This window comes from Cuculus canorus, chromosome 12 (assembly GCF_017976375.1).
Source record: "Cuculus canorus isolate bCucCan1 chromosome 12, bCucCan1.pri, whole genome shotgun sequence".
NCBI classification, from domain to species: domain Eukaryota; kingdom Metazoa; phylum Chordata; class Aves; order Cuculiformes; family Cuculidae; genus Cuculus; species Cuculus canorus.
The window spans coordinates 19007653-19034838 of NC_071412.1; the positions used below are offsets into that span (position 1 = coordinate 19007653).

At 39.2% G+C, this 27186-nt stretch overlaps 1 protein-coding gene across 6 annotated transcripts in view; it reads left to right on the plus strand.

The window, feature by feature from the left end:
• CIB2 (calcium and integrin binding family member 2) overlaps nt 1–27186 on the plus strand; it is a 36071-nt gene that overhangs the window by 1905 nt on the left and 6980 nt on the right. For 2 of the 6 annotated variants that reach the window (XM_054077259.1, XM_054077257.1), the window contains exons 2-4: nt 2979–3078; nt 14229–14263; nt 21127–21238. In XM_054077259.1, coding sequence (XP_053933234.1) covers nt 21149–21238 — 90 coding nt within the window. In that variant the 5' untranslated portion in view covers nt 2979–3078; nt 14229–14263; nt 21127–21148. Of the gene's footprint in view, nt 1–244; nt 432–2978; nt 3079–3481; nt 4396–14228; nt 14264–19719; nt 19853–21126; nt 21239–27186 lie in introns of those variants that run through there. The other 4 variants (XM_054077260.1, XM_054077258.1, XM_054077255.1 and 1 more) reach the window with 4 other exon arrangements.

The window sequence follows — 27186 nt, forward strand, 5'->3', positions numbered from 1 at the left end:
TGATTATTGTTCCTCATTTCTCTGTGAGGAGAGAGAATTGTGAATAGCTTTCAAGGAAAAAACAAGCCCCAGAGACTCTCGGAGAATTTCCTCAGCATCAGTGGAGGACAGAACTTCTAATCATTGCAAGTGGTGGTCATTGTTACGCTTGGAGGAGAAGGGGGCCCTAAGGACTCATAGAAACTAGCAACAAAAAAATGTACAGGCAGTCCTTCAAGATCAAAACTGTTCTTTTTGCTACCAGAAGAGCCAATCTGCAAGGAAACATCCGTATGGGAAACAAACTGTGGAGTGCTGGGTGTAATGGGCATGAAATCTTGGAGGTTCTTTTTCCCTCACAATTAAAAGTTGTAGGAAACCACCCTGAGCACTGAAGGCAGTAGGTATGCAACCTAGTTGTTAAAAATCCTTGTGGATCCTCTCTTTAACAGGTAAATTGATCTCTGTTCATCATAGCTTGATCTTCCTTTGATGAGGAATAAGAGCTTTCATACTTAAACCTCAGTCAAATTTTCACTGCATAATTTACAGAGGCAATTAAAGGTAGTATGGCCCCTCTGTTCGAGGTTATTCAACTTTCTAATAAATCAGAGTGAAGTCACCTGGGTAGTAGACATGGCTAGCAATAGTTCGGAATGGGATACTTTGAAGGGAAGGTGATCCAGAGTTGCAGCATGATTTGTCCCAGTCCCTGAAGCTGGGGCTGGACTGCACCCTCAGGTGTGTGTTCAGCTATCACAGCTGACAGCCATCGTGCTATAACAGATTAAATCTGGTGTACGTGGTGGATAGTATATTTTCTGTTCCATGAATTAAACTTTTAAAGCAGATAAGCAGTGGCTCCGTGACCTCTTTTTCTGGTATAAAGCACAGTGTAAAGGCAGGACTATTGTATATGTACTGTCCGCCTTAGTAAACTTTACTTACTCCTGATTGCAAGATATGGGATATGTGTTGCAAATAGCTTAAAATCACTTGCTTTGGTAAACAGTTTGGAGAAACTGAAGTACAGTAAAGTGTGATGAAAGGCTGGTGCTGATAGCATTGAGGTCAGCTGCTACTCTGCACATAGAAAAGTATTGATTTGTTGCAGTAACTTGTGCTGGGAGTAAGTATTGCTTAATGCCCAACTGGCAAATAAAACTCATCTTTGGTAAATACAAACAGACAGAAGAAGTGAAAAGAGCAAACTGGAAAATTATCTGATATTTGATATGAACAAACAGATAGGAGTGAAAAAGAGTTTGTGCATTATACCATTTTTAAGTTTTACTCAGTTAGCATAGCATGGTAATTATGCAGTGAAATATGTTTACCACCAAAGCGTGCTTGAGAAGAGCTAGGTACTATAGGGGAACCCTCAACAATCAGTACTGGACTCCTCTTTTTAGAAGTCTGTGCATTTTAATTCTATTTACCAATAAAAAATGCTCTTCAGAGAGTGGAAAGAAGAATTGGAGAAATAGTTTATTTCCTGTCCGTATACTCAGTGGGTGCCATTGCCTTGGTAAGCTGAGTCTTTTAAAGCAAAAGCTGCCAACTCTTTTTAATGCAATCAACTCTTTTAGCCCTAGCAGTTTTCCTGTGTAATCTTTCTACCTTAAAATAAAACCAAAATGTTTTAATATGCAACATAGAAGTGGAGGTGGCAAGTGGAAAGCCAGGCCCAAAGGAATAAAGAGGAATATTGTCTGTGAGCCTCAGGCTTCCTTTGTAACCACAAGTGAGTCTTACCTAGCTGGTGCTTTCCATTTAGCACTTCTGCTTTTTATTGTTATTATTCTGATTCTAAAGTTGGAGACTAGCTGATAGGTGTGTCAGCTAGCATACAGTGGGACCAGGCAGCCAGGGGTATAAAAGCAGGTGAGAAATGAAGAAATGAGGTGCCAGTCTTGTCACTGTAGGAATCCTGTTAAGTGTACAAAATCACAAAGATTAAAAGGTATGGAGCCCAGTCCCCCTCCCCCCCAGGTGTCAATACACGGCTGTATAATGACGTTAAAGATAATTTGGCCATTTATATTTAATCTGATTTGTATAGACAGGCTGCTTGAATTAGCTGGCTGTGAATGGAGTGCTATTTCATGGAAATCACTTGACTCGCTCTTGGTCTGGTCTGACCGAGAACCGCTACTGGTTCTTGCATTTCAGTAGCACCAGATCACAGATATGAAACATGTTTAATTATAGGTATAACCACTAAAGCCAATGGTGAAGATCACTCAGAGCTGAGGACGTGTAAGAACTTCGAGAACTGTGGAGGTTCTTAATCTCAAGGGGCCTTCATCAATTGTTGCTTTCTGATAAAAAAAAATGTTAAAACACTTTTAATAAATAGAAGTACTGTATTTTGCAGATTTGGATTTATATGCTGGCTTGTAGAAAACCTTTTGGAACAATATGAGAATCCAATATCTCTGTACCATGGGGGAAAAAAAACCCCTCATACCACTAGTGGCTAGAAAAACAGAGGTTGGTTTGGCCGTGTAACAAATGGTTGATTTGACTATCTGATATTTGAATAAATGCATGCTGCACTCTTAATCTGACAGTAGGTCATTCAGAGTTTTAGGTTTTGCTGTAGGTTCTTCCTTATTATTCAGTGCTGCAATATATTCTATTGGTAGAATCGATTTCTTTCACTGTTTAAAATCCTGATGTTTGCTTATCACAAATAAGCATGGGCAAATACATTCTCATCCCAAGACATGTATGTATATATAGTAATACCTTGTGGTTTTGTAGCTCAGGGCAGTGCTGTTTTGCAGCTAATTAAATCTGCATTTCTAAATGTTATGATCTAAATTAGTTATCTTTTAGAAGAGCCTGTGGTTCAGTGCTTCACAGAACGTATCTACTACACTTAGGATATTTTTACTGTTTATAGAATACATTTACTTTCAGTATTACTATTAAATGTTTTCTTCTTTGTTATATGCTTAGGTGTAAACTGAACTATTATTTAATGTTTTTATCAGGTCAGGATCATCAGAAGCACAAGATAAGTCTCCAGGTGTTTTTATTAAATGCATCAACTTGCAGAGGAAATTATGACCCTTGGCAGAGCTGTGCATAAAGGTAGGAATTTTATCCTCTCCCCTTCCTATGTGCACAAACGAGATGTGATCAGTCCAAAGAAACTCATAACAGGTCTTTCCTCCCTGTTCTCATCCTTTCTCACTCAGCCTTCTTCCTGCTGTTGTGGTAAGAGCTTATCCTTCTGCAGATGTCAGCTAATATGATTTTGTTTGAGTTTATTCATTGTGTTTCTCTGAATCTCTTACATGCTCTTTTGTCCCTGCCCATTGCAGGGTGGGGGGTGGAACTAGATGATCTTTAAGGCCTCTTCCAACCCCAAACTATTCTATGATTCTATCGTTTAATTTTCCCGGAAACGGAGAAACGGGGCGGTGTTACCTAAAAGTACCCGGTGAGCCCTCTACTGGTGCTTTCAGCCTTTGCTTTAGGCTGCCGTAGCGTTTTGTTCTCGCCAGCTGTGCCTGCTTAAGCCGAAGGAGTCACATTAGCGGCTGTCTAAACTACTTTTATCTTCCCGATTGTTGTGAATTTATTGATTTAACGTGAGGAGGAGTCCTTGTATCTCTGGTACTCCGGGCAGTTTGGTACCTCTGGTAGTGAGTTTGCATCTCTGGTACCCAGGGCTGGCTATAGCCCAGGGGAGGCAGGAGCATTGATCGGGGAGCTCCTGCAGCACCTAGAGATGTTCTAGGGATACACTGGACACTGAGCCTGGATCCAGCTGGATATAACGCTGGCAGCATTGCACCAGTTATGGACTAGGATATGCTTCTATCTGTGGAAGGCCAGCTGCAGGATAATTTAACCTGCTGATCCATTTTTTTGGTCCTTGGATCTGCTCTGTGTGTGCTGGGATGCGCTGCCCAGCCATCTGGTGAGGCAGAGCGGCTCTAGACCATGAAGTGGCCAAGCAGCAGCACCTTGAAATTGCGGAGCGAGACGCTGAGGCAGCAGGGACCTGATATATTCTCATACTGGCTGCTTGGATTTTATGTGCTGAAAGCTCTGTGTGCCTTTGAGAAAAACATCTGAAAAAGAGGGAGAATGGCATCTCTGTTTCTGAGCAAAACCTGCCTGCGATTTTAACGCTTTCCTTCCTGGTTTGCTCAAGTCACGCTTTGGCAAAGATTTCCCGATACCGCGTCCTTCCTCATTGGACAGGTACATTCAGACCAGTTCAATGCGGGCTCTGGGATTGTTTCAGCACGTTCACGGAGTATACGTGCTCTAAATGCCTACAATACGGAGGAATCCAGCTGCTTCTAATGGGATGCATTTGCATAGAGGAAGGATCCCTCATTTAAGATGGGTAATAAGCAAACGATATTCACTGATGAACAGCTAGATGCCTACCAGGTAAGATATCTTACTTTGCTGTAGAAGAAGAAAAAGAGTAATCCTCAGGTATTTGTGGGGGGTTTTGTTTGTTTTGGTTTGGGTTTGGTTTGGTTTGGTTTGGGGAGCCTTTTTTGAAAATATAAATGAAAACTTCATTTGTAGCCTGCAGGCATATATTCTACTGTTCCTTCACAGCAATTGTCATAGTATTCGAAGGCTGAGTTGTTGAATGTAATCATTTTAGTTTCTTTCGCTCTGTACAAGGAAAGGATTCAAATTCTCAGTGTTTGGAGAGGATGCAGGATAAAGGCTGTGACTAGCTGGGCAATCGGACTTCTTAATAGAGTCTTTCTTTTGAGTGTTCTGTAATGATGAAGGTGTAGCGATAACCTCTTTTTCTCTCCCTGATGCCTTTCCCTCATTAGAGGGGAAAAAACCCAATTGTCTAATTTCACTGAGGCTAAGTCATAGAAATACATAGAAATAGAAATACACTTAATATTCCAGAATAGGTGTTTTTATGCTTGCACCCACTCCTAGTAAGCAGTTTCTTACCTTAACAGAGGAAGTGTGCATTTTATGTCCAGGGATATATTATTGGTACTATTTTATTTGCTTCTTATTGCATCAACTGAATGTTTAATAGGTTAAAAATATACTAATTCCCACTTTTCAGTCATGTTTCAGCATGCTGTGAATCTTACTGAAATGGATTGCGAGAAGCTATCTGCACAATAAGCATCTCGAATAAGTTTCTGACAATACAATGAGGCAATACACTGAATAGAAGTGTGCTGAAGGAGGAGGAGGCAGCTGAGTACTTACGAGTTGCAGACAGGGCTGGCTGCATTGCTCTGTTCTCTTGCATAGTAAAAGTGATAAACATAGAATTAGCAGTGCAGGAAATCAGTATTTAGTTTATTTCGTGATAACCAAGGGGCAGATCCAGTGCGCATGAAAGTAAATAACTTTTGTTTTACCTTCCAGATTTTTGACTTAAGCCCCTAAAGTAGAAACTGATTTTAAGTACTAATTTTCTTTGGAGTTACTGCTAGCATGGACTTCTCACAAGTGTAGATATTTAGCCACAGAGATTCATGCTAGGGATATATGCTAAAATGCTTTTAAATGTTATCCCATGCTGAAAATAGGGCATAAAATACATGGTTTTATTAGATTTCAAGCTTTTTTCTTATAATTGTAGGAAACGTGAAGTTGGAGCTTCTTTAATTTCCACTTTGTCACCCATCTCACCCTCATCAGCCGCTTGTCACTGTGAAATATTAGTCCTAGTTAGTGGCGTTAGACTTAATAGTCTAAGATCCAAAAAGGCTTTTTCACATCCCTGCTGGATAGGCAAGAGGGAAGTCAAAGATCTGTGTAACACCACTGTCTGTCTTCCTACTAACAATAAAAGTGAACACAGAACAGAGCCCAACTGCAGGGAAACAAAACAAAATCCAAATGTAATTAATGTTATCTTCTTGACATAAACTGGCAAATGCAAGAGCTAAAATGTCATCCCTAATTCACGACTCTTCATGTAGAAATTGCCCTTCTCTAATGGCTTTTGCAGACCCTGCCTTTTGTAATGCTGAGTAATTGATCTCCAAGCCTGGCAGTAGTTAGGCCCAGTGGATTGAGCCAGCCTGTGGGATTTCTCCATTACAAGCAGACTTTAGTTCATTAGTACAGTGCTAAATAATTTTTGACTATATGTATATGGTAAGTACAATAAAACAACAAGTTTCAGGACAATAACTAACCCCAGAATTTGTCAGGAAGGATTTATTAGCCTTATGCTGTGAACAATCAGCTAAAAGACCTTATTTAGAGGGCAGTTTGCCTCTGATCCATTATTTCTGCGTACCTCTCAGGTCTTTTAAACACAGAAATCCTGGGCTGGCTGCTGTAGCCATCCATCCGGAGAGCTCTTCCCTCTCCTCTGCATTCTGGGGGAGCATGCAGCCTCTATAATACAAGCAGAGCTGTTGGACTTGGAGTTTTCAACTTATCTGCCGTTTTCTTGGTTGTGGAATTCCATCAGAATAAGTAGTTGTTCCATAACTTCTAAAATGCAGGTTTTTCATTTCTTGAAGCAGCAGCTGGGTTGTCAGGTCCTCCGAAGGCTGGGCTGGGGTAACACGCTGTGTACCAGGGTCCACTGCATAACAGTCTGTATACACCTCTGTACCCCAGCGCACAGCCAAGCATCTACATAGAAATTGCTTTTCAAATGGATCATCGATTGATTCTTTTTCTTTTTTTCCAAATGAGAACTAGGCAACTTCTTGTGAATTTGTGTGTTGGCACTGTTCTCCTTACAACAATGCCCAGTGTTACAGAGCCCATAATGTCAATTTGGCAGAAGCAGAACAGTCAATCTGTTGTGTAAAATTAATATCTATTTTTTAATTCCCCACTGTTTCTAACAGAAGACTACTCAAAGCCTCACTCCCTTTATGGTTAGACTTTATAATTTCTTTATTTGAATATATTTCTGGCCATTGTATTATCTGATTGTAACTTCCACTGGTTTTGTCTTTAACACAAATTGCTCTGAGCTTATAGTGCCTGAATGCTACTTTAGTCATGAAGTGCATGTATATAACTTTTTATGCTTTGTGTTTTAAGAGCTTGTTCCATAGGAAACACTTATGATGGGTAAAAGAAAAATGGAAAAGTTTGGTAAAATCATACATAAGTCACTTTAGTTTTCAGGAGTAACTATTAAACTGGAGAAAAATCACTTGCTTGATGAGCAAATAAAAACAGTATTTAAAAAATGACAGCACGAGGGAGGGGCTGGGCTGCAGGGTCCCAGGAGCGAGCAGGGCTAACATACATAAATCTCAAGTCATTAATATTATAATAACTTTATTTGATTTATCTAAAACTCTCTGAAATGCCCAAATGTAAACTTTTTTGCATGTAAACTGTCATATTGAAGAATCATTTTTTAGCAGAAACTTTACATTTAAACGAAATAATTGTACATCTGGTCACCCACAAGATGATGTTTTTAGTATACGAGCATTTTAAATACTCTTCTGTAGGACTGCTGATGTGTGGCCGGTTGTAACTGTTAAAGACATGCATAACAGGATTTGATAATAGTAAATCTGTCATAGCTTTTTTTTTTTCATTCCGAATAGGTAGAGGCAAATTATTTAAAGAAAGCCTGGAAAGCTGCAAATCTCTGAACGCTTTATTGTATCACTTGTTATTAAGATAGTATTGTTTTCTTTAAATTTTTATAAGTTTAGTGAAATGTTTTGGAAATTCGGCTTTTGCGAACATTGGTTTCCTCATCGAGGTTCACCTCATTTAAAAAGTCAGCCCTGTAAGAAAATTAATTCTACAGAGGATTTCTGCTTCTTATGCTTTTTAGTATACTTGTATCTTTGGGGAGTGTTTTTAGTTTGGTTAGGGTTTGTTTTTGGTTTGTTTTTTTTTTTTCCAATAAAATGCAAAATCTAACCAAGGTCTGCCTAGGGAAAAGGGAAGTATTGATCAGCAAGGAAGGTGTATTTCATTGCAATCAAAGATAATTTTAAATTAAGCTTTTAAAAGTTGTCTACAGGTTTTGGAGGTCAAGTCTGACAACGAGAAGAGAAAATGAACAGGGATTTTAAGTGGTTTGTTTGAGTAATGCTGTATAAAAATGTTTGGAGTAATAGAAAATAAAGGTATACAGTGAAGCACCATCGGAGCCGTACATTGGCCTCAGTGTGCTGCATTTCTCACTGAGAAGCAATTATATTGAGTAGGAAACACACGGAAGCTGTGCTTGGGGTGTGGACGGGCTACACTACTGTTCAATCAATCTCTTTGCGTTTTCCAGGGTTACTTGAATAAATGGTCTACAAATTTAGTTCTAATTTTTTTCTTAATAGAAGCTACAGAATATAGTGCACAAACATTTTATATCAGATATTACTGGTTTTATTGCAAGCCGTTTCTTTTTGTGTTTATTCATTAATAGGATTATTTACATTATTTTATGCAGCCTTAAGACAAACTGATGTTTATCCTGGCTGCCTTCTAGGCAATGTTGCTATAAAAGATAGAAATATGAAATAATAGCTTGTTGCTTTTACATAAGAATGTGTTCAGTACAAAACTAACTTTTTTCCTTTCATTAAACTTCTAATCGAAGTGGGATTCAGCTATATTTCATGAGCTTTATGCAGAACCAGATAAAAATGTTACAGTATGGTCTGTCAAGAAACGCCAATTATAAAGTGAAACTAGGTCATCAAGATATATTTTGATTTAAAAAGCTGTGATTGACTTAATCAGGATTTCTGATTAAAATGAACCCTTTGCAAGAATACAAGAAGTGTATTTATCACAGGTTCTCTAGGATCTTCTGTAAAAACTACTTTTCAGTTTGACAGAGTATTGCTGTCAATGTGCAGTTTTTAATTAGCATAATAACGGAACAAGATTTTTGTGACATTATCCTTTAGTCAGATTCTGGTTTCATGTTACCATTCGGTGCATATATAAATTGAGCAAAATTGCCATTTGTTGCAAGTTTTGTTTCTTCCTCAGTCCTTACTAGTGTCTAACTCATTTTACACCCATGTTGCAGTCTAAAATATATAAACCGGTTCTTGTGACTGCAGATTGTTCCTCCTGGAACTCAGTGGTTGTTTCAGTTATTCTGGCTTTATTCTCAGATATATATGATTACAAATGAAGATGGGCTGGATGTTAAAATCTCCGTTGACATTTTCATGCAACCACTATTTTTTAAGATAAAACTTAATATAGCAATACTGTTATTAACTAACTCTGACAGGATGTTTTTGGTGCTCAGATCTGGATTGTCTAAAGTACTTGCACAGCTATGCAACTTAAAGGCTAGTGCTATTCTCACTGACTTCCACTAACTCTGTGTTTACGTATTCTCATCACTGGAAATATATATCTCGCTGACTCAGTCTTGCACAAATCTAAACCAATCTTAGTTGTAGGGCAACAAGAATAAAAGAATTGCTTTTGTGAAATGGTGCCAGAACACAGTCAACAATAGATATGGTATGAAAGCTCCTTTGCTTCTCTCCAGCACCTTTTTGATTATTTCATAGGATGATGTTTTTATGGTGTTTTGATTAACTGCAGCTACGATGTGTATGTTTGGCACAGTAGAAAACATCATTTGTGATTTTTAAAAATGAAACCTCTGAAATAACCTGTTTGAAATATTAACCTTTAAAATGTTGCAGCACTGAGTACTTCTCATTTAATAAAAGCTGCTCAGTGTGGTTATTATATGGAGCTAATCTGTCTTCCGTTTAAGGGTATTGTCAAAATTCCTGTCGGTCATCGCTTTGCTTCATTTGTGGGTTGCTGGCTTTTGTTTGAGACTGTTCCTCTAATTTGTTAGATTTTGTGTTGCTAAGACCCTTTTTATATTTTTACCTTATTTATAAAACTTTCCACTGGAGCTGTTGCAGGATCAGAATAAACCTGCCTCTATGAAACTATACATATAAAAGGCAGAATTATATGTGTATTATAGGAAGATAATGTATTAGAGGAGAAATATGCATTGAAGGGTTAGAGAGATATTATTTTACAGTAGCTTTGCCTACTTGAGCTTTGTAATCCTATTGTTCAATTTTTCAGCTTTTTTTCTTTTCTATAGAGAAGTGTTTTGCATATCTATGTGAAATTAGTTTTCTTTTAAAACTGTGCCTTATACACAATGATACTTGCTTCTACAAGGGGTAAGAGATAATCCTTCATTCAGTGGACTCTGCTGCCATTCATAAACTGCACGCTGAGCTCTGGTGTTGGCAGTCTATCCAACGGAGCAAGTTACACGTGGTCTGATTCTGGAGCCACGCCTAATGTTACACTGTGTATGTAGACTTTACATAAAGTTAAGTATCAGCATTCTCAGCACAGTTATTTATATTACTATTTTTTATTTAAATTGCTAAAGAGCTAAACATAAAGCAGAAGTGATCTTGGAGTTTACGGGAGAGTCTTACAGACTGGTGGAAAACTTAGTGGACCACCATATCTCAGTCTATTCCTGTTTTGTCCTAAATCTACATTTGCCTGACATATAAAATTAAAGAATAAAGCTCTAACAGCCTGTGCATTCTGCTCTTTTATAAAGTACGTTTTAAGAGCAGAGGCCATTAACCCTACTTTACAGGCAGTGCTGAGTGGCTTCCAGAAAGTCACACTGCCAACCAAGGGCAAAGCCACGTATAGAACCTAAATACACCAGCTGTCTGCCTCTCTTCTCTGCCAAATATTGTAAGAACCAGTTAAGCCACCTAAATGCCAAATTTGAGAGCCAAGTTCCATTACGCAAGCTAATGATCTCATTGGAGTCAATGGGAAATTTTCTGTTTGCTTTATTTTGTTTGCTTTGCAAGGCATAAGGAAGTTGTAGGTAATTACACATTCGTTTAAGTGATTTCTTCCCTCCAAGGAAAAACAGCAGTGCTTCTTGATGTCCGAGTTCTAGGGCACAAGGACAGACTGTGGACCTTCAAAAAGGAGCACGTTATGTTCTTGGGGCTGGAGGAGGTGACCTTTGAAGGCAGAGCCTGAAGCCTAAATGGCCTAAAAGCCACAGGGGCCTCCTGTTATCAGTTTTTCAGGCCGTTGCATAGCGTTAGATATAAAAGCAACCATTCTCAGGATAAATTCTTGCCAGAAATCTTGAATTGGCCAGAATTATGAAAACTCTGGTGACATTTATTTGTTCAGTATTTAGTTTGTGCTTTTTTAGCAGGACTCTTTGTGGCTTTTGCATCCAGACAGGATAAACAGGTCGCTTTTTAAGTTCATAGTAAACTCAAGCACAGTCCACTTAATACAAGTGTGTTCCAGGAGAACTCTGGCTTGAATGAAGATGAATGTCATCATATTCATAAATGACAAATCCTTTCCAGGACCCACTTCACCTTTCCTTATGGGGGCGTTAATTTAACCTGTTAGTTTACTATTTATTGTCCATCACTGTGTATTTTCTGTCTGAAAGAAGTAGCCAGAAGAAAATTGGATGATTCACCTCCTTGTTGCTTTGGCCAAAAGTCTTTAATTGAATTGGAATTAAATTGGTGGAGTACCAGCAACTATAAAATGTAATTATGTTATTTAGACCCTCGTTGCATTGCAACTCTGATCCAGCTTGGAGCTGTGCTTTCAAAAAATCACCCAAGACAATCCTGCACCACCTTCCAGTTGTTAGTAGATACTTGTTTTAGTGTCATTTCTTGTGCCAGAACTACCAATGCTATATTCTAAGCCACTAAAAGGAAACGATCCAAGCTGGAAATTAATCCCTTTTTGCTAGGTTATATCCAAACGTGTTAGTTCTTTCCTTCAGAGTGCTCTGATGCAGTTGTGCTACTCATTGATGTAGAGTCTGCATAAGGGAAGAGGCAGAAATAAGAAGCTGGGAGAAGCAAGAGAGGTGGCTGGACTTCCCTGTCAGAGGTAGCGTGGAGCCATGGCTCTTACATCTGCTGTTTGAGACCAGACAGGCTTCTTGATGGTAAAGCATTTCCTAAGTGTCTGTGATCTTGCTGTGGATCAGCAGAATAGGCCAGGTCACAATTAATTTGTGGTGCTTTGACCCAGAGTGGCTTTAAGATCTCTGCAAGTGGTCTGTGAAAGCACGGTACATTTCTTTGGCGCCCCTCATCCCTGACACACAGTTCCATATAACTGGCAGGCGTAATTGGAACGCTACAGTCAGCAACACTCAGGCAGATACTTGCAACTACTTTTGTTATAAAGTTTTCAAATATCAGTGTTTTTTAGAGTAGATTAGATTAAAAAACCCAGACAATAGTATTTGTTGTCAAGACCTGAGGTAACTCAGATCAAAAATAAAAATTATGTGGAACTTCAAGTGTTATGAACTGAACTCTTAATGTGACTTCCAGTGGCATTTTTTCATGATTTCTAGAAGGTAAAGGGTAACTTATCCTTTTCATCTTGATTTCTATTTGTGTATCAATTACGTGTCAGCTTTCTAGTTAAGTAACAGTGTCTGCTGTTTTCTCAAGCCTATATAATTACGGGATGATTGCTGCTGAGGGCATTACAATTATTGGTGAGATTGCACCTGCCTTTCGTTAGCAAATGAAGCATCCTTAAGTGACAGTTTGACTCTAAGTGTTGAATGTGCTGGAATTAATGAAGACCTAACCAGCTGGCTCCTATTTCGCTTTGTGCAGTTCCAGACAAGGCGACATCAGTGTCAGCAGCTCACAAGGTGCTTCTTATTGAGCCTTGTAACACTATTCTGCTACGCAATACACTGAAGGAAGGGCTGCTTCTCCTGCCGCTTTATATGGAGGAGAGCAAGCAAACTCAATAATTGATACTGTGTGGGATGGATAGCATCCCTGGATACCTGAGACAAGCTATTTGACTGCTTCAGCTAGCTGTGATGGTTGCTTTTCCCATCCTTGGAAGAAGCAGGCATTTAGCCAGCTTGATTCCCAGCTTAGGAAAGAAATGCTTTTTCATTAGTTGACTGAAGAGCAGGACCGCAGGAGTCATCCTAGTTGTAGGTACTCTTAAGTGTGACTTACCAAGTCTGACGTTGTTATCTTTTCACTAGCTCATTTAAAAATACAGTGTATTTTGAATATGTTACATTAAAGGAGGAAAACTACTAGGAGCTGAATCCTTAGGTAAATGCTTGCCCTATTACATGGGCCTGTGAGAGAGGTGGGTAATCGGGAAGAATTCTGTGGTTTGGTTGTTGTTCCCTATAGATACACCCACATGAGCCGCTAGCTCTTGGACAAGAAGATGCATAGTCTCTGAATTTATGCCCTGAACAATGTTCTACACTGGTCATCCAATATTTCATTGCCACCAGTGTTCCTAGTTTTGGGTGCAGGGCAGAATTTTCCCTAGAGATGTATAAGATAGTGGAGACTAGAGGATATTTCTGTCAATAGGATGGGACCAATTATTATGGTTCCTCACAGCATCTGAAGATGTAACTTGTTTTGTGACTGATGTAGAAATAAATGAAATGCAAACCCTTTCACTGCTCATATTATGGTTCTCTTGTGAAGTGAGTGAATCCCAGCAAAACACAGATGTTCATAACGAGTTAATTAAACCACTGTAAATGCAGTCCCACCACAGAGCCATTCAGGGTGCAAGCAAATGCTTGCAAGCTCTTCTTTTCCTGTTCAGCCAGCTCTACTTAGCATTCCAGTAAGTTATTTCAGATTCTGTGATACCACAGGGGAAGCTGAATAGCTCTCCTGCTGTTTGGAGAAGGAGCTGTTCTTTTATCCATGTTCCTAATGTAGAGGAGTTTGCAGCCTTCATCAAGGTGACCACAGTGCAAACTAACTGGTAGCAAAAAGAGTTAATGACTAATAAGTAAGTGCACAACTTGCATTATTAAATCAGTTTTCTCTAATAGAGGAATACTCCAAGTTAGAAGATAGTTTTCTTCATCTATTTGTTATTTCTAGCTTTCTAGATCCATTTATTGAGTGGTTTTGGCCTATACCTTACTCTTGATTTAATTTGGTTTCCGTTCTGGTCATTCCATAGTGGAAAAGTGTTTCAGCAAGCTGCTTTTTCTTCTCCTGAAGTTTCACATTAACAATATTTGTTTCACTGATAGCCCTGTCCTTAATATATTTCAGTTATTTTATAGGTGTATTGCTTTCTGAGTCAAAAGCAGAGGGTACACAAATGGTATCTTCAATGGTTTGCTGCCAGATCTGAGTTTCCTTCCAAAAGGTTGAAGAACAATTCTTTGCATTTGTTTTCAATATTTCTATAGTACAATAACATGTTTTGTTTGTTTATTTTTGTGTTGTGTTTTTTTTTTACAGGACTGCACTTTCTTCACTAGGAAAGAAATCCTTCGGTAAGTAGTTTGTGGTTTTTCCTTCATGATTTATATGGAAGAGACTTGAAACTACATTTGCAGACAAACCATTTGTAATCTTTTTTTCCTTTGCATGGCAAGTGTGACATAGAGTAGAGGAGGTCACCGTAATTCATAGATTCATAGGACTTGATGATAAAGGAAGCAGCATTGCATTGTGGAAAAGATTCTCATGCTGTTCAAGAAGAACAGGGTGCTTTTTTATTTAAAAAAGTCTGGGATAGGGACTGGGGAACTGAAAGCTCCCGTTCACTCATCCATTTACATGAGTGTTAGCAAGGACAGAAGAGAAGGGCACGGTTGTATAGGTGGGGATGAAGGGATGAATATGGCAGCTCCAGTTTAGATTGATTTAACCTGATGTAAACCAGCATGAGATGGCAATTAAGTGAAACGGGCTAAGTGTTTTTATCTGTCCCCACAGGAAAAGTAACCCATCAAAAAGCCCAAACAACAAATGTATTTTCCTCTCATTTAATGAGCTTTATCAGCTCTCTGAGGGATCATCTGATTGCTAAACTGGCACAAAAGCCAGAGAGAGCAAATGCAACTGAAAATGAGGAAAGGAGACAGAAGCAAGACTTAGCGTTTCAGTACCAGTAAGGTGTTAGGTTGGCTTAGTCTGACTTCAGCGTGTTAGACTTTGGTACCAGCATCAACTTTCAGTCAACATAAATGCAGGCTGTGGTCAAAGCAGTTGAAGACACATTCTCTTGACTGCTGATCTGAGTGGATAATTTGCCAATTATCAGGAAATAGTATAAGTTATTAATTCAAGAGAAAGCAGGTAAGAACACAACAATAAAAATGAATCTAGGAAAACAAAATCATGTAAACTAGACTGCCGCAGAGGCAAGCATATCTGAAAGAGGAAAATAGAAACCATAGATCTTTATCGATGTTTGATATAGCTGTTTATCACCACAAACCCCAAATACTCTTGAGTCTTTATTAAAGATGGTTAATTTTTAGAAGTGCTTAGCGCAACTAAGGATTCACTCATGGGCCCAGGGCAAGAATATGTTAAGGAATGTTGGGGTATGTAGACAAATTTATTATCACTGACTCAAAATATCATCTAAACTACTTATAAGACAGCTGACAAATGTTTAGCGTTGTTACTGATTTTGTTAGTAGCTGTGTGTTAGGGCTCTGAAAACACATCCCGCTCCTCTTAAGGAGGATGGGGAAACTAGAGCAGTGTGCATAGCTTCAGGACACAGCTTTGGTGAGTGGAAGGATGCCAAAACACACTGGTAGACAGTTTGTACGTGCCTAGAACGTAATATGCGATCAGAGACAGCCACTGTGGATTTGTTAAAAGCAAATTTCTTGCTTTGCATGGCTGCTTTTATGGATAAGGAAGAAGAAACAGATTCAACATATCTTTGTTTTGGTAAAGCCTTTTATATATTCCTGTATGTGTTTGTCCTTTTCTGCCTGTACAAGAGCGCTGACCTCTTGGCTAAGGTACTGTTGAACAGAAGTTTACTGTTGGAAAACTTATAAGAATCGTAAGAAGCATTGAGGTGAAGAGGGTTGCAGACACTATGAAGATCGAGATAAGCATTTTCAATAGCACTCGATGTATTAGAGAAATTATTAGATCCAAAAAGAGCAACAGGAAATTCACACAGTCAAGTACTAAGAACTGAGAAAAATTTGCAAGTGCGGAATGCAGTATAACAAAAAAATGGTGCAAGGGGTTAGTTGAACTAAGCAAAGTGAGCATAATTTTAGCAAACAGACCCCACAAAACCCCTGATGCTCTTGCGAAAAAAAAGAAAATGTAGTTCTAGGATGAATTAACCTCAGCATTGTATATAAAATGGGAGAATTCCATTCCAGTCAGCATTGTCAGGGAATAGACTGTCCAGTTTTGGACATAACCATTCAAAAAAGATTTGTTGTACTGGAAAACATCCAGTAGAGGGAAACAAGATTACTAGCAAAAGAAAAGATGTGAGGAAGGGTTGTAAAAACACTTTATTCATAGCAATGAATCTGCTTGTATAACCTCTTGTGCTTCTTCTATGATTGTAAATGGGAACAAATGGTTGAGTTGTCTCTTATAAGGCAGTATTTCTCTTACTCGGTTTTGTAAATCTGATTTCTTAGCAGACAAGCTTTTACTCCAGTAATTATGCTTATTCGCTAGCCAGCCCATCTGTTTCTATTTGTCCGTGTAGACTAATACAATTGGGCAGATTCCCAAGTCAGATTCAGACACGGGTGTTCTTGGATGTCTGTCCTAGCCAAAAAGCACAAAATCTGTAAATTAAAAGTTGTGTGGCTTGAGACTGACCACCTTGCTAGGCCGCTCTTGGGGGGTTATGCAGTAATTGCCAAGCTGGGCACCATCTGAACGGTCAACAAAGCTTTGAACGTTTTCGTAGAAGAACATGAGTAATTCTGTTGCATTCTCTTCTCTGTCTGTTTCTTGGTGTGTTTTTGATGGGTGAAAGATGAGCTGCAGGGGAGCCTTTCCAGCCAATCCGGTGAGATGCTGCGCTTTAAATCTGAAACCTGCCTGAGAGTTATGTTGGGGAGATAAGCAGTGCTTTCCTCTAAGTGTCTGCAAAGGCTTCCTTATAAGGGAGCAAATGCCCCGAACTGCTTGAGATGCAACTCCCTGTGGAGCACGTTGCTATGCAGATGGAGAGAGGGGTTAGAACACAGCTCCTGGTTTTCTAATGCATCCCATCTTTTGAAGAGTTTGGGATTCGTATGCAGAAAGGGGAAAATTCCATATTGTCAGCTTTGGGGTAAAAAAGTGTCTACTAAGAGAATGAATTTTGGTGGAACTCTATGCCCTTGGGAATCTTTCTGAAGTTTGTGTATCTCTATGAATGGAAAGAGAAGGCTTCTAGATGAAACCTGTATCTCCTGTGCTACAAAGCTTTCCTTTATTATGTTTTCATTGGGTTGCTCCTGTTTTGCTAAGCTCAGGTGAGGATGAAGTCATTCTCAGTGTTGATCTGTGTGGAATCTGGAGTATACTGTGTCCAGTTTGGGGCTCCCCAGTACAGGAGAGAGATGGAGCTACTGGAGAGAGTCTGCCAAAGGGCCATCAAGATGGTTAAGGTACTGGAGAATTTCTCAGATGAGGAAAGGCTGTGAGAGCTGGGATCTGGGCCCTGAGCTTCCTATCATTTTGGTTTCAGCTTTGTGTGGTAGACCCTTTTCTGTAGTTGACTATTCTCAATTCTTGCAGTCGTTGGAGGCTGTAATTCACTGAGGAATTGCTGCAGAACAGAGATTAACAGAGATAACAGCCTTAGCTACCATATGCAACATTTAACTGTCATTGCAAAAGTCATTTGTGAATGCATGGCATAAATTTGAGACCCTGGAAGTGCATATCAGCATGGGGCAGCCCTGAAAGCCCCTCCTTCCTCAGTTTCTCAGCCCCAGATTGAAGAACCACCTTCTCTTTGAGCTATGGCAACTTTTTCCCTGTGCGTGGCAGACCTATGGACATGGGTCTGCCTGGACCTGTTCTCCAGCTCTACCATCACACATTTTTCTGTCTGCAGTAGCAGCACTGTAGAAGAGAGTATGTGCACCTCAACAGTTAGCGTTGGTGAGGGGCTGCAGCCTCTGCAGCATCCGTTGTAAATCAGTTCTCATCAGTGTCTGCATCAGCATGATGCATTCTTTCCCGCAGTCTGTGCAATCCCATCTTGAGTGCTGTTGCTTCTTTGGCTTCCAGCCGCCTGTGTCTCCAGGGACTCAGCAGTGCTGATTGCTCAGGTCTGTCTGCTTCCAGGGCTATGGGTAGGCTCCTCGGTGCTCCTGCTGATCTTGGGAGTCAGGAGTTCTTCTCTGCATATTACCCAAGTCCTACTCTAGCTGCTGTGTTCAACTCTGGAATCTGAACGAGAGCCTGTAGCTTGGATTGTAGTGAATAACTGAAAGTGCAACTGCACAGCAACAGAACGCTTCTCTGGCCCTGCTGCTGACAGAGTTTATTGCAGTCTGTACAGCCAGGATCTGGTCAGGTCATGCCACAGCTCCTGTGAACTTATGGGACTGACCATCAGCAGTCGCTGCTTTGCTTCATTGTTCCTGTCAAGCCATTTTGCTATATATTTTTTGTGAATATGCGGAGAAATCTAGAATTTACTCTATGGGATGGGTTTTGAATGCATTCCTCTTATTTAGGGAGAAATAAAATATATATTCCTGAATAAAAATGTTTTCTGTTACAACATAAATAAAGTGAGTGGTACTATTAAGGCAGGACCAGAGTTTGGGAGATGTTTATTAGGTTCTTCTTATTAGGCCACTTTAAAGCCTCTACTTATTTCTAATCAATGAGCCATTACAAGCCTTTATCTTTTGTTTTCATCACTCCTTTAGTGCACAGTTCTTATTACAAAGGCAGCCCAGCCAGCTGTAATGTGTTGTCACTGCATTTATTGGTGGCAATCTATGTATATCAAGCCAAGGAAGAGCTGCTCTGTGTTCTAACACACCCACTGGTGACCTTGGATACAATCTGACTTTCTCTCAATAGCAAATTAAAGCAATCGCTGCAGGGTGTAAGCTTGAAGATCTCTCTTTTTAGGTCTATGCAGGTGTAGCTGGAGGCTCTGTTAGGAATGTGGAGACATCCCAGTAAAGCCATGTGCTGAAATCTGTGGGGACAGGACATCATCAGTAAATGATCAGTAATTAACGTTATTGAGTTGTCAGAACAGTCAGTAAGCTGTACAGTACCAGTAGGTGTAGCATTTGGGAGATGGTTTACTGAGTCTGACTCACAGTACTGGTCATAATACGTGGTCCAAGGATGGCAAATTAATGCAGTGATGTATTGCATAAAGGCAGGAGGATTATGGGTGTAAATAACCCTTATGTCTACCGATCTTTAAATTGTATTGTAGCACAATTGATTAGAAATGCATCCAGTTTCCTTGCCAAAAAGTAAATACTCGCCCAGTGTAACGAAGGTTACTCAGGTAAACAGAAGTGTTGCTAAAACTCATGCAAAACAGACTGTGTTTCACTGTGATTCATGGCTTTCCCAGAATCCTGTAAGAGGCTGAGGCAGCTCTGTTACTTTTCTACTTGTTTTCTACAAAACCTCATCATCTGAGAGACTGGCAATCCCCTGCTTAGTTTGTCATAAAACAGTGCCTGGTGTCCCTGAAGAACTTCTCAGCATAAAGAACTTCTGGTTGAAAAGGAGGTTACTGTGTTTTGTTGTTCTTCGGTTGGTTGTTTTTTCGGTTTCGTGTTTTTTATTAAAAAGGATGATGGAGCTTGTGCAACACACTGTACGTTGGCTTTAGAACCTAAGCTAGAGAAATCTTAAGGCCTTTTTCAGTGTGGCATTAGCTAATCATGCCATGTAATAAGGCTATCAGAAATAGAGTTGTGGGATCCTTGCAGATAAAACGTGTGAAAGGCAATTTATTGCTGTAATTTAGTTTGCAGGAGTTGGATCACAGCCACTTCCTACAGACTCATTCGGATGCTTCAGCGTGAAATCCAGCCGGGTGGAAAAAATATTCTACCTACAGATCTTTGAGCGATTTGATGAAGTAACAGAGTTAGTGGGAGGTGAATAAGATATCAGAGCTACCTTCAAATCTGTTGTTAATTACTTGCACATTTGTGTGTCCATCGTCTGCCTTCCAGCTAATTTGAGCAGAGTCCTGCTGAGCCCATGGCTGTGTGCTGGAAGCCTGTCTGGTTACCAGTGCCTTGCAGCTCCTTTCTGCTCATCTTCAGAGAGAAAAGGAAGACTTAATTTTAAATGGATTCACTGGGAATGTGTCATCTTAACACATTTCTGTACAGATAAATACTGTCTGCATTGTGGATGTTTCTGAATAAAACAGGTGTAGAAGCTGCGCATGTTATCATGTAGTGGACAGGTACTGTTGGGCTTGGGGATCTCAAAGGCCTTTTCCAGCCTAGTGAGCCTATGATTCTCTGTATAGGTAGGGACATATATGTGTTACGGTAAAGATGTTAATTCAGTTAACAGTTGGAAGTAACATCATACAAACATTTGTGCAGTCTTTGCCCAGGTTGCACGTGAGACTGAGACAGTTTTCATAACTTACTGGTATTCAGCCTCCAACCCTTTGGAAATATTGATGTGTTTGACTCTTCCCTTCCCAGCTCCCTTCCCCAAACTATAACGTAATACTGGTAGCACAACAAACAAGCTTTAGAGAGTGAAGCTAGGTTTATGAATGTTTGACTCGCACCTCTCATGAAAAACACTTATTTATTGCCTTTAAAATATAGCAGTTTGATGAATAAGCTGAGCCAAGAACGAAACAACACTGTGAGAAATGGAATGAAGTTGAAGCAGTCTGTGTGCCGGTGTCAGCCAGTGCTAGAGCTATATGACTGGATCTGCTATGGTAGCGAGGCACAGATAGGAAAAGGGCTTCTTAAATCCAGGAGTAAGGTCTCCCAAGGATACTATTGTGTATATAATCATAGTTGCATATTGTTTGGCTTTAAAATTCTTTGAGCTGTTAAACAACCAGTTTTCCTGTGTAGTGCAGATCAACCAATAACCTGCACTGAGATGTGATCTCTGGGTTATGCTCACAGCGTTAGTACCTCGGTCCAGGCCTCCTCCTGTGCACGCACCTACATGGTTAAATCCAGGTAGTGTGAGAGTGTTAGTAGCAGTTATGCTGGATACTGCATCAAAGCCCTCTTTTTTTTTCAAAAAGATGGGAATTTGGTGGGCTCAGACTTGTGGACTAAAAATAACATTTAGAGCTGCAAGACAAATTTGTGTCTGATTACTGTATGAATGCAATTGGTTATTCAAAATTGGTTATTGGCTGTTTTTTTCTGCTTATTTACAGGTTGCATGGCCGATACTATGAAATGGCACCAAACGTTGTGCCCATGGACTATACAAGGGACCCAGATGTTAAACTACCTATGCAGCTTATAATAAACATGCCTGAGCTAAAGGTATCGCTTCTGACTGCTTACAAGCTGTATCTTCTTAAGTTATGTAGCGGGTCTGCCAGTTTTGCTAAGTTGGTTTGATATCCTGAAGCAATGCGGCATGCTGAGGTCTTCCCCTTCCTGTTATTGTTCAAGAGCAAAACCAGCCCCAGAAACTGGGAAATATTTAGGTGGATGTCTGTCTTGCAGTTGGGATAGATGGTAAAGAAAATGAGTAGGAGAGAAAATGAAATTCAGCACTCATTCTGCTTTGTGCGTATTGATCTGTCAGAAGCCAGTGGGATCTCTGTGTGAAGAGCTGGGTTAGAAATCAGAGCGTCTTATCTCGCTGTGTTGATGGGAATTTGCTAGAGTGTGAAGAACGTTGCTGTTGGAAAGAAAGATTTTCCTCTTTTTTTCTCATTTGCAAGAACACAATGTATATTATTTTTCTTAATTACCAGGATTTTTAATTTTTCGTGGCGTCATTTCACAATAGGAAGAGGAGAGATGGTCCGTATAACAACAAATCAGAGGCAAGGGGCATAAAGCAAAAAAATGAGAGAATATTTGTTTTTATTATTTTATCAGTTTAACAATTGAATATGATTTTAACTGGAAAAATACAGATTTTTAGCATTTTTTTTTAAAGTTCATTGATTTAAGTCATTTTTGGTCTTGTCTTTCTTTTTCATGCATGCGAATTAGTTGACATCTTTTAAATTGTAGTGTAGAAACAACTATTTATACACATATATATATGCAACTATGATAGCTATATGAATTATTAAGCGTATATATATATCCACACAACTGTGATAGCTGTATGAATTATTAAGCGTTTTAAGTGCAATGCCATAAAGAACTTTTAATCCATGGCCTTTCACTTCATTTTAATGTTCCCTTCATGTTTTAAGACACTGAATATTTGGAAAAAGAAGTACAAGCATAAGCAGTGCTTTAGAAATTCAGTTGGGGTGGAAGTTAAGTCAAAATAAAGTGAAATATATTTGAATTAGACTTCAAGTTGAAGTTCATGGAACTCCTTGTTCCTTTAGCACCACACTTAACTGCATTTGATCCTGAGACAATACTGTTTCTTGAACAAGAAGCACATTTCACTCTAAACAATGTTTGTTAAAAAGGGTTTGACCAGCATTTGATGTAAATGGCAACATTAGAAATTAAGCACGTATGAGTGTATAATTCCATGGAAGACCTTTGGGAAGTTTTCATTCTTCAGTTATGACTGTTATTTACCAGATACCTGTGTACAGCTTGGAATTTGGGTTTCTGAAGAAACTGAGAAAAAATTTAGGACTTTCGTTCAAGTAATGGCATTCAATGACAGAAAATATTACACTTTTCTTTTTCCCCCTTAGCAGCCATCCCTAGATGTGTTGGATTTATTCTTAGTGCCCTAGTGATATTTGTGTGAGGTGATTTAATTAAACCTGCTCTTAGCAGTTACCTGGAACCAGGCATTTGAAGCTCAGCAGCTAGTACAAAAGGAAGAAGATTCTTTGTCTTGAAATGGGAATATTTGCCTTGAAACGGGAATATTTGCCTAACTTGCTGAAGACCTGTCATGTTGAATGGACACCTGTATATAAAAATGAAAATTAGTGTTGTGTGCAATACAATACAGCAAAAATTGCTAATATTCTTACCTATGTAAAAATAAACTAATCGGGTTTTTTTGTAGCCAACTGGATGAAATATCTTGGGCTTCACAGAGTCTAAATACATGGGAGCATCTTGAAGTATTCTGATTGTTTTCAGCCATTTGCTGGTATTGCTTATGCACAAACATTGAATTCTTATCTTTGTGATAAAATGTATCACCCTTGAGGAGTTTGGATTCATTTATCCCTTACTGCAAGGGGTTTTAGATCTCTCCAACTCATTCATCACCGTAGCAGGTGCTCGTGCTGGCATTTCTGGTGTGGACAATCAGTATTCCTTAAGTTTGATCTTAGTTATCTCTTAGTTATCTCTAGGATCTTGATAGTGCAATATGGAATTACCTGGCTTGGTTATGTGATGCTGAAGGGCTTAACTGCCAGATGGCTGATAATTGCTTTGTGAAAAATCAAGGCTAAGTTCAGAAAAGAAAGTAAGTAACAATAATCACACATTTGTGTTTGAACAAACCACAAATTAAACGCGTAGGGAACAGCTCATTCCATGAAAACTGTAGAAATAGGAGACTACTATGTTTACGATACAGCCTGGTACTTAAGCTGAGATATAAACCAGAAATGTTATACCAGTCCATGATTAGATTTTGAGATACAGGAGCACAGCTCACTACCTTAGCAAACTTAGGTGGTAATGATAATAGACATCGTGATAGACTTCCGTAAGTAAAGAGGATCATAATCTATCTGCTTGCGACACAGCAAGCCTGTGAGGCTTTCTGGCCGTGCTCTACAAGATGTTCCAAGGGTAATGGGACTTGAATTTATGAAAATAGCAGGACAAAATTCACCATGAAATTTTATAACTCTTTCCAGTCTCATAAGGCTGTGGAAGAACCTTAGAAATCTTGCTGTCAAACCACTCGTTCTATTTCAGGCATTCTAACAGTTCAGAGAGAAAGTACTTTCGATAGCAGTGAGCTTGTTTCCAGTAAAATATCAGTTAGAGGAGACTAGATATTCCTCCATAACTCTTTCAAAACATTGACATTAAGAGATATTAGAATACCATCTAGGGTCTTGCTTATAAACCGGGGTCAGTCTTGGTTGTGGAGCGTTTTGCGGTTTCCTGTGCAGATGGCAGGGAGCAGGAGAGGAGAGTTAGTTTTCCAGACAATCTATGTAGGAACTCAATCTTATATGCTAAGGAAAAAACGTATTTAACCTTTGCAACTTGACCAGACTGCTACGTAAATCGTTGCGGTGTTTGCTTTGTTCAGTAAATTTTCATCAAGGTGAAGGCAAAACCAACGTTTAAATCTTAAAATAAAAATAAATGAACTAAATGTCTATTGAGTTATACTGAAATTAGTGGTAATTTCAATGCACCTGGCTTTTTTCATGTACACATCACATTTCTATTTACTGGCAATGCTGAGCTCCATACCACTGAAGATTCTGACAAATGGATAGAATCAATAATGAGCTTTTCTAAATTAAATTTTGCTACTATAAAGAAAGAGCTTTACCTCACACATTAATGTTTTGAACTAGGATTTTTGTGTTTCGAAGAAAAAAAAAAATTGCTGGTGGTCACTTACTTTAATTGGTAATGAATTATTCACTAACTCCTAGTTCTTAAAAGTTGAAAGTCAGGACAAGAAATAAATAAATAAAGAAGGGGCAGATAGTTTAAGTTGATTAGGTCTACCATTACACTGAAGTAACGGAGCCCGTTTACTCTGTTTCAGGGCAGTCTCTGGTCTCTAATTTTGACTATCTTGGTTACACGGGCAGCAGTCTAATAAATTCACTTTCTGGCCTATGGACAGCTGTGAGATTGCAGCAATTAATATTGCAAAACTCTAGCAATGGTGTGGGCTGTTCAGTATGAGACCATCTAGCAAGAGAAATGGATTGTAGTTCAAAACAACTCATTTCACCACCTTATGCCTGTCACTCCCCCAGAGCTATGATGGCAGAGATGACGTCTGAGCTGTAGGAGTGCAGGGGTGGCTGTCTTCTCTTCAGAACCTCCTCACCGGTGTATGGCTTCTGGCTATGGTTGTGTAGAGCCATCCTTGTGTCAGGAGCTGGTCATAAAAGGGCTTCCTGGACGGGAACCATTTTAATTTCAATCACTTTACAGTCTGTTGCTTTCTCTTTTTTTTTTTTTTGGCTTATGCAGTAACTTCATTCATCCTCGCAGGCCTTGTCATGAGCTGCAGTGGTGAGTAAGGTAGTTCATAAATCCCCACACTATGGAAAGAGAATGACCAGCAGGCACAGGAATCAGTTGGGAGAAAGGAAGGACACACAGGGAACAGTGAATTGGTCACACATTTCAGAACCAGTGTTAGCATCCTATTTTTGGTAAGTTTAAACATGAATGCGAGTTGCTTCCAAATGAAACGAAAACATTTCTACAATTCTAAGAGGATGGAATTTTAGAAGTCATTTCAATGAGTCCTCCATTTCAAAGCTTTCCATCTGACAGGCAGTGACAGCTGAGAGCAGGGTGATGCTCTTCCCGGGACCCCACCCCTGCTCTGGCCAATCTTCATCTGCAGCTCATTCCATCTTCCTTGTCTCTTCATCCTGTTAATTGTTTCTGGTTATGATGGGCTGGTTTACTCCTTTCAGACTACTCTTATTGCTTGTCTGAAGTCTCTTTTTAACAGTGTCTCAATCAGCAATATGCTCTCCAGCTGCTAAAAGTGAGGGCCTTTTTCTCTTCATTGATCTCCAGATCTGCTCAGTGGTCTTTACCAGGACTGTCTGCAGGTTCCTGCTGTAGTTAGCGAATCAGTTTTTGTTAGAATTCCCTATATTCCATGAAAAACTGTTATGTTCTGTAATATTTAAGGAATTCCATATGTAACCTTTGATTATTTGGCTGTTGTGATCATAGCACAGCCTTTAGTAAAGAGGGAAAGCTCGTTGCTGAGCTCTCTGGCATTTCTGCTTTCTGACAGAATGACAGGATCAAGTTTTGAAGATATACGGATATCTTTTTAGCTGTATCTTGGTTTGTGCGGGATTTTCTTAATCAGTACCCTGCAGAGAAATTTGACATGAATGTAATCATCTACACATTAAATAAAAATGATTTTGAGGAAGAAGAAAAGGAGAAAACAAAAAAAGAAATACGCTTTTATCTGTTTCAAGGACAATTTGCTGTTGCATTTATTATGCTTCCCTTCCCTTCTCCTGTGGAGGTCTGGTAGAGATCAATTTAACCGTCTTTATATTAATGTTCATCTGATAAGTGTTCATTTCTATTTTTTTTTTTAAATAACTCCTGAAATTTGAGAGGTTGTTTCTTATCAGTTCTGAACAATTCCCGAGTAAAGCATCGAAAAGGATTCTGGCTTTCAGCAGTCTAGCGATTGCTTTGTACTTTTTAATATCTTCCCTAATGTCAGTAGGGACTTTGTCCAAGTACAAAAGAGAAAATTATCATCATGTTTCTGCGTATATAAAACTGGAAAGCATTTTATAATGACTGTCCAGCCTCTGCAGCGTAGTTGTCTAGACCCGACAGCTTTACTTGCAATCCCTCATTTCCAAAATGCAGTGAGCTTGTGAAAATAGGATACAGTGCTTTGAAGTAATTTGTCATGCTGCAAAACAGATAGGGCAAAAGGACAACACAGTGCTTTCATAGAGCCAGTGATGGAAACTAGAAGACGGGGAAAATAACAAGGAACTTGGTAAGATTTAGCTGCAATCTCAGGAATAAACCCTATAAATATTTTCTTAGAAAACTAATGGTTATGTTTTTCTGTATGGTGTTCTCTGTGTGTTGGAATAGATGCCACGTGGCATGAAAAAATGTACAGAAACACAATTATCTGAGTGGAAAAAGTGATCGTTAAAAAGATGGATGACACACATAGGAGGATTGTCTCAAGCCACTGCAGCAGTATCAATCTGCGAAACAGCATTTTTAGCTGTAAGAATTGTCTATTGTTTCTGCCTCCTCTTGTTTTAATTGTGAGAGGACAGAAAAAGCTTTTAACAAGATAAGTGTAAGTCTAGTTTTAAAAGAATTCTTCTTTAAACAATTAGTGCTTAAGGGAAAACAATCTAGAAGAAACAGTATCCTTTTCCCCTCTGCTCCCTTCCCCCACGGCTCTTCCTTTAAATATGATGGAACCCTAATCTGTGCTCTTTAGAGTAGAGGTAATGAAATTACAGAAAGGATGTGAAAAGTATCTCTGAAGGTAAGCTAATACTTTCCATTGTGTAAACCACAGATATACTGCCTGAAGGCACATAATATGAGAAAGTTAAAGGAAAGAAATCAATATGAGGAAAGAGTTTATTTTT